Genomic DNA, 8,507 nt, shown 5'->3' with positions numbered 1-8,507 from the left:
TTGGGGCTGAGGAACTGGCGACTTATCACGTTGCGGAGGAAAGATGTTTTGCAACTGCCGCGGGCTGTTCCAGAGGATGAATGTTTCCCCCCAGCGTCATTCCTCGCCTGTAACATGTAGCTCAAGCGACGGCGGAGCGCAGTGAAGTCGATAAAAGCATCGCTCACCAGCCGGAGCCGAGCGCCGCGGCCGCCAGCGGAACCTTTCCCCACCTTGAGTCTCAATGTGAGCGCAGCCGTTTGCGCTGTCCGTGGTGCTGAACGGATCCAGACCTCCACGAGTTGACCTTCTCTCTCTCTCTCTCTCTCTCTCCCCCGAGCAGAAAATCCTCCTCCTGCAACACAGAGTAAGGTGGCAAAGCAGGCCACCGCACATGGACAGCTGCTGGGCTTGACTGAGTCAGCCGGACAATATTCTCTTTCATGGCTGTGGCACGCAAAATCAAAACTTTGCTGACCGTCAATATTTTAGTGTTTGTGGGGATTATCCTGTTCTCGGTGTACTGCAGGATCCAGGACCGATCCGAGGAGCTCATCCAGATAGGGCGTATGTCTGACCAGAGGCTGCGAGCCAGGAATGGCAAAGTTTCCAACTTGGTGGACAGGCAGTCTATTCTGCAGAGGCTGGAGAGGCTGGAGGATGTGGTCTACAACCAGTTAAATGGTAAGAAAAGGCTTGATCATCTTTGGAGCAAACTCTGCCACTCGCTGGTTAGAAAGTAAGAAAGTCATCATCATAATGAAGCAAGTGAGGACCACTGCACATTAAACACTTTATGAATTATGGTTGTACAGCATAAATAGGCACTCCTTGTGCAATGTACAGTCATTTGTTGTAGCTTGATGACCCGAACTGTCCCCCAGAATCCAAGAGGTGCACAGGCTGTATGCACTTTTGTAGTTTTGTAGATGCATGACTCATGCATTATATTTCTCTGTCAGCCTAAAGTATTTACTTGATTTGACATGATACACTGTCAGAATGTCGGTGAGTGGAGGTCTGCTTCCTCTAACCATTCTTATTAAGAAGCTAATGAAGCGGGGTTTATGTGTTACAGTGCAATACATGTGCTCTATATGACTTTACTGGGTTATTACTTTAACAGTCTATCACACTGCAACACCCCTGACCCATGATTGACTTGTAAACTTCACATAAACCTATGCTTTCAGTGTTGATGCCTGTTCTGTATAGCGTGTGTCTCAGCACCCGCAGCTCACTTCACTGGAGTCACTACTGGTGAAACATATCAGATTTAACAAGCTGTCTGAGTTTGAAGGGACGTTTCATGTAACTATAACAATCTAGAACAGAATGACTTGTATTTCATAGTCTGCGGGACAGATTTGGTCTCCTCTAAAGAATAGCAACTTTTAAAATCAGGTTTCATATGACTTTCTAACCAAATCCAGTCACAACTGATGTTCAAGGCAAAATTCATACAGATGCTTGAGTAGAGTGGATACAGTACATGAGACATTTCAAGTTTTAACTCAGTGGATATACAGATATTAGTTAGACCAGTGTTTAATGATAAAATGAAGCAAAATAACAGTTTGCATTCTCAAAATTCATCACAAAATCTTATTTTGCACCATATCCAGCATATAATGACTCAACTACACATTAATGTCTACATTATATGAACCAGGGAAAGTTAGTGAGTGTGCCACTTTTTCAGATTCTCCAATCAAGCATCCAAAACCACAAAATATATACTTTTTTTTTATCACAAATGATGGGGGGAGAGCAGTAAATCATCACATTTGTGAGCAGAACCAACCAAGCATTCGCCAAAATAATCAATTATCAAAATGTACAACATCTTATATTTATCAACTAATGAAACCATTCTTTCATCTCTAGATACAGTACAACCACTCTTTTTTTCCTTTTTTTTTTAAACCAAGAACTAGACTAGACAAGTCTCCTGTGCAGGTCATTGCTATAATGAAGGAAGCACATTTTTTTGAATTGAGTGTGTTTTTTGGACTGCACTGTGCTCACTCGCAGGATGTTGAGGTTAAGTGGGATCACAAATATCATTTTCACACACTGCTTTGATCAGCGGTTTTGTATGAGAATGCCCCCTTACAGCACAAACAGATCCTAATGCAGGTGCAAGGGGGGTTGATCGGTGTGTTGATCGGTAGCAATGCTTCAGTGATTGCTAAAATGTAGACCTCTATATTCACTTGAAGGTGGCGAGGGAAGTGTAAACCAGAGACTATAACGTCTGGTCCCCAAGGCAAATAATGAGAAATCAGCATTGTGCAATGCTACTCTGTTAGTGTGGTGCTACTGATTTCTAATCCATCAGTAAAGTCACTCAGTAGCATACTATTCTCCCGGGTAACAATGACTTCATCATCTGTGTAAATAACAGGCTACTATAGCTCAGGGGGTGGTGCTAAGAGGGATGTGTAGGAGGAGGCAGGTGCTGCTTGTGTTGTTGTATTTCATGCTGGTCACCAGTAGAGGTCACAGATATTTTAATACCTCTTTAACTGCAATTCAGCCCCCGGATGCTGTTAAAACCCAGGATTCAAGAGCATGCAGAAAAGAAATAGTAAATATATAGAGAAAGTAAGCAACTCCCTTTCATTGTTGAATATCTAGCATCACCTTCTAACTGGCTGTAATGTGAGTAAGATCCAGAAAAGGTAGCCTGACGGTCTGTTTGACAGTTTGCTCAGCAGACAGTAGTAAAGGACGTTTCACAGCTTCAAGGCCCCAAAACAGTGTGGCTGTGGGCTTTTTCTGCAGGATCTAGTTATTACGCCCGCGATTCAGCAGCTATTTGAGGGTCACTCTGTCACTTTGAGTTATGCTTGGCATCCGGCATCCAGTCAGCAGGCATCGCCTCTCAAAAAGTACAATGCATCCTCTCACTCACTCAGTTTTAGAGATAATGCAACTCCACATAGCATCACTGCTGTGGGACAGAAACACACTGTCTGCAGAACTCTTTAAGGAATTCTCTACTCGTTTATATGGGAGATTATACAACGGGGTCGCCCAAGATGAGATTCTGTATGCATTATTTAAGTTATCTCATGCCAAGTATGAGTGGGTGGATTTTAAACCGAGAGTTTTATATTTAGTGTAATGTTTTTCCTGATCTTTGGCAGTCAACTAGTCAAAAGAATTACACTTTGTGCCGATTGTTTTATGGTAGTGAACGTCATTTTAGTTTCAGCCTCGAAAAACTCCACTTGAGCAGCACAGTTGAATCCAAGTATAGCTGGGAAACAATTTGCAGGTCCTATCCAAGTCGGTTATGGGCTGAAGAAAGGAACAAGCAATGAACTAAGTGCAATGCTGGCACACTTGCCTGCCTTTCCAGTTAGTTATAGGAATGCAAGAGAATAAAAGCATCGTGCACCTAAGTGGAAGTCTAAAATCCGTTCAATAAATTCTGTAATAATTCCATTCAGTGTCACATTGAGCTTCACGTAAGAAATAGCTGAATTAATTAATCCAACAAATCCAGCTGTTCAACGTTAGCCTGACCAATTCAAATTTACAATTTGCAAGCAAACGCCACAAGCATATGTCTCTCTCTACGCAATCCAAGCCTGGAACAGAAAAGAGGAATCAATTGCAGTTCCGTAATTTTTCTTTGACAGTGGCAATGTGTACCCAGGAGTGCACACAGGCTGGAAACGTTCGCTGCCTGTCACGATCCCGCCATGATTTGTCTTGAGCTCTTTAATGGCATACTTAATCATATCCTCATATCCCAGGTCACTGCCCCTTTTTCTAAATCGTGCACAGACCGCAAATTGTATTCTGCGGCCATTGGGAATAACTATAGTGAGAGGAGGACTCAGCGTGCCAATAACTATTACCATGTCCGGCAGCGATATGAAGTAATTGCCCATTCCCTCTGTTGTTTATTGCCTACCAATGGCATGCCATGGGAGCTGCAACAAGGCCCAATTAGATTTGAAGGACATAAACAAGTCGCAGAATTCCTTTTTTATAGTCTTCTGATAGATGGTCACCAGACTCCCAACAAGAAAACAATGGTCCAGCTTTATCTGCAGCCCATTCTGTGCAGAAACGAGCAACATGAGGGTTATCAGCAGCACTGCTTTGCTGCGGATGCCACCATCTTTGGCTAATCAGATGAGGGGGTTTAAAGCTTGTTAACAAGCTTATAAAGCAGCGTTTTGACCTTAAGTACTGCATTAGAACCAGCAAATACTTCCCCGTCGGTACTTACCCGCTGAAGCCCTGGGAGTTTGACACTGAACACAAATAAGATTAACTGACATTATTTACAAAGAGACAGAAATGCATATTTTTAACATTGACTGATGACGGATTTTGAAGGTCAATATTGATATACGTAGAAATGTTGAACTAAGCTGTAGATCCACAAAGCAATTTCAGTCAAAAGCAACTGGACTTGGTCATTTGTCTGGGAAAAGGCTAATGTCCAATTGCTTTTGACTGAAATTGCTTTGGGGATAACGACGACCTGGACAAATGAGAACATCCACAGGCTAAGCTGTAGATGTCCAACATAATGTGTTGACATGACAATTAGTGCAAAAGAAAACATGATTAAAGAATTAATCCACTGTTTGCTAAGCCATGGCCCCTTCGTTACTGTTGTTCTCAAGCTTTCTGCCACCTAATGCAGTTTACAATAATCACGGTTGCACATTAGTATTGAAGTTATTTTTTTAAATAAGGTGATCCTAATTTCAGGCAGAGGTATAGACATGAGCAGGCTTCTCAGTCTTTTCTGACTGGAAAACCTTCATATTTCTTGCTGAAATGAATAAGACAGATTTTACCAGCTGTGACTAGCTAGGTAGGCCTAATTATGCTCAGTAACTCACTAACAGTAGCTCCAGTTGATGAGTTGATTGAAAGTGATAGTCCAGACCGCAAGGATGTCAGACACCTTTTTACTCACACTGAAGTGTTTATTTAACCTTCCCAAGTCCATTTTTTTAACAATATGTGCAACCTTGCTGACCTTGTTCTTTGATTTGATTGTTTCTGACGGCATGTTTTTTCCTTTACTCTTGTGTGTTTACTGATTCTTGTTCTTACCATTAACTTCCTTATAGTAAGGTGTAAAGCATTTAGATTTGTTTGTCTAATACCTTATCAGAGCCTATAGAGTTATGAGAGGGAAACAGAAAGTGTAAAGTTGCACACTGCACAGAAAGTTCGGCTGCTCATTTGCTGCTTGACGCTTTGAAACACTTGGACCAGATGGAACCATTACAGACGCTTCAGTACCCCATGAATGCTTTCGACCCAAGAGTGCTTTCTGCTTACATAACGTTTGTGGTCGAGACGAGGGGTTAGGCTGAACTTTTAATGTTTCCAGCATACTTGCTTTAGAACAGAAATCTTGTAAAAGGGGTCTTAGATAAGCACTTGATGACTACATACATTATACACCCACTGACTGAGGCTAAAGCTACAGGTACAAGGAAAAAAAAGGCTCCCTCACCAGTTGATGAGACGTGAAGAAGACATCGAACCAAGGAGCAGAACTATTCATGTGTTGCAGTGTAGAACTAGTCCGGCCGACAATGATAAAGCAAAATGAAATAGAACGCATCTTCTTTGTGGCTCCGTGTTGTTTCCACATTACGACCTTAAAGCTCATGAACACACCGAAGTCGAAAGAACAACTTCAAATCAAAGGAAACGGGACCATCCAAGGAATGTGACAACACCATGAGATGTGTAAAAATAGGCTAGTACAAAAACATCTAATCAATAAGAAACATCGACTTCATCATTTTAATTATGATGACCTTAGGGTGAAATTTAATTTGGATTAGACTTAGATAAAACCTGACCTTTCTTTTATTTCCTCTCTTTCTTCTACTTTCCTGTCACTCGAAGCAGAAATGCTCCAAAAATAAGCTTCTTACAAAAACAGACATTGCTATGAGCTAGAGGAATGTGCTACTGTTCAGCTCACTCCTCTGACCAGTTCTGGATGTGTCATTGTCTGAGCCGGGCTGTAGTGCCTCAGCTCATGGTCCTACTGAGGCTGTTGTCATCAGCCATGCATGTCACTCCCGGCCTTCTCCCAGTGCGTAGGTGCTGATGGGATGGCAACCTCACAGGCCCAGCTGCGGCACCAGATATGCTTCTTATCTATAATGCCCAATTATGGCAAAGAAACCAACGCTGTTTATATGCTGAGCCCTGCTGGGGCAAAGACTTGATGAGAAACGAGGAATGTCACACTCTCTCTCTTACACACTGACACACACTTGACGCTCTGACTGTATCTTAATGATACACATCACGGTGTGCCTATATGTTGTTGTGCAGTGTGTAATGGAGGCGGCTGCGAGGAAGCAGGGTGAAACTTGATGAAATGAAATATATTCCAATAATGATATGTAGATGAGGCTCTGGTCGACAAAAGAGTTTTCGGAGCCAGATAAGAATCAATTCTGCTCAGCCTTGAGGAATCATGATAATGAATTCAGCTGCTAACCTGACAATCAGCAGTCAGCCACAGACAATAATAGCAATCTCAGATGGAGCGAGCATTCCTCTTATTTACACTGTTGGCTTAGGAACCATGCACTGATTACATTACTAACATTTAATGATGACATCTGATGAAGGAGGGACATAGAGGCTAGTATGCCAGCCTGGATAACTGACAATGTAAATGGATTTTCGTTTCCACTGCCTCTCTGCACTGTGATTGTTTATTCTTCTTTTTTGGGGGGGATTTTGACAAAATGGAACGAACGTGTTATGAAATGTTTACAACCAGTTATAAGGATATAACCAAATGCAAATATATCATTTAGATAGGAACAGATTATGTAAATGCCAATGGAATTAGAATTTGCAGTAATGTGTTTTTCTCGCTGCTAAATTGACCTGTAACTCGATCGGGAACTGAACTGGATCATGCCTCAAAGTAGTCGGATTGAGAGGGAACTGCTGTGAATGCAGCATGAACAAATACAGGTGTTACATTTAATATTTGGTAAGTTTAGTTCATAATAATGATAGTCAGTTTGATTTGCTGTGCAGGGTAAAGCTTGACTGATGTGCCGTTTACATCTCATGATGCAATATTTTAACTTGGCACAAAGAGAAATTGATGATGAACTGAATTTAGGAACCATCATAAAAGTGCATGCCAATGGACAAGAGAGCAAATTTTTGTAGCAGCACGTTTTACCTATATGGTATAGTTATGACATCACAACCACACAGAAGTCCTGACGGCTCATTTAAAGGCACAGTTTCTGAATACGGGCGGTGTGCATTTCTCTGTGGATGACTGTTTTGATACTTTGTCAGTATTTATATAGCACCTTAAACTGCTTTATGGGACCTTTAAATATGATGTTATTCTGTATATATATGTGTAGTAGTCTGTGAACACATACACATACGGAGAGTTTGAATGGCAGAAGAAAACAATCGGCCATAGAAAAGGGAAGCAGGCAGCTCAGAATATTGATATTTTGTGTGAAATGAACATATATAGATGGCAGCTCTATATTTGTTGCGCTTGCACTATAACGCCAGCCCTCATAGGGCTTACACGTTACATAAAGACAATACTCTATTGTTTAGAGATATTTTGGGGTCTCGTGCTGACGATTTCCACACCAGAGTTATTATCCTCCTGCTGCTGTGATGAGTGGCACTGCTCAAATGAATACAGCTCCTCTCCCGGCTCTCAATATTTCATGGATTTGTTTTGGCTTTTGAAGGCATTTTAACCTCTCTAGATTGTGTTATTTTCCTCTTTGCGAAGAGCACACTGAATCCCCCACTCTCCCCTCACCATCAATATTTAGAACTTTGGACATGCATAAATCCACTCTTGCTCTTAAATCATTCATTAAAAATGGGGTCATCTTTGAATTTGAGACTCAATCTTTTAAAGGCCAAATCCGACACATTCTGAAGGTTACTGTATAATTTATGGCTGTTATGGATTTCATGTATCATGTCAGAGGGATTTTGGCAAATGCATTATCAGGAACAAGCACAGAGACAATAGTGTTAATTTGCAAAAATGGATAAAAGCCATTCTTAAAACAACACAACAAATTGATTAAGATATCTCATCAAAACAACCTAATGCCAGTTTGAGATTTCCTGAACTGCCCATGCAAAAACTACATAATTGACTACATACAGCTGAATTTGCAAACTAATCCTTCAGATGTATACGCAGACACGATGAGATTCAAATGGACACCTGACAATGAAAGGTTCCGATTCCTGCTTTGGATGGGAGCGAAGCTGAGTGGGAGAAGCAGATGTCGTAACCGCCTCCTAGTGAGATGATGAAAGTGCTACGGTGCCGTTTGCAGAGTGACTCTCACATCGTGAACAGTGAGTGAAAAATACCTCACAGCAAATATATTTATATGCTGTGTAGTCAAATACAACAGGTATTATATTTGTTTTATCATTGCATTTGTAGCTATCTTAGTCACAGCACTACAGTGAGCAGCGTGGGCCTTTAGTCACTGTCA

General features: G+C 41.4%; 1 protein-coding gene across 1 annotated transcript in view; it reads left to right on the top strand.

Moving 5' to 3' along the window:
• Window positions 1-422: 422 nt before the first annotated feature.
• The window catches only part of galnt9 (polypeptide N-acetylgalactosaminyltransferase 9), a gene marked incomplete at its 5' end in the record, with an annotated part of 99,671 nt that continues 91,586 nt past the window's right edge, over window positions 423-8,507 (top strand). The window contains one exon of the mRNA XM_083913196.1: window positions 423-663. Within this exon, the coding sequence (XP_083769322.1) occupies window positions 423-663 (241 nt within the window). The remainder of the gene's footprint in view (window positions 664-8,507) is intronic.

The sequence above is a fragment of the Echiichthys vipera genome (genome assembly GCF_963691815.1).
Source record: "Echiichthys vipera genome assembly, chromosome: 4".
NCBI classification, from domain to species: domain Eukaryota; kingdom Metazoa; phylum Chordata; class Actinopteri; order Perciformes; family Trachinidae; genus Echiichthys; species Echiichthys vipera.
The sequence above is the reverse complement of the archived record's forward strand: the minus strand, read 5'-3'. Positions and strand labels throughout refer to the sequence as shown.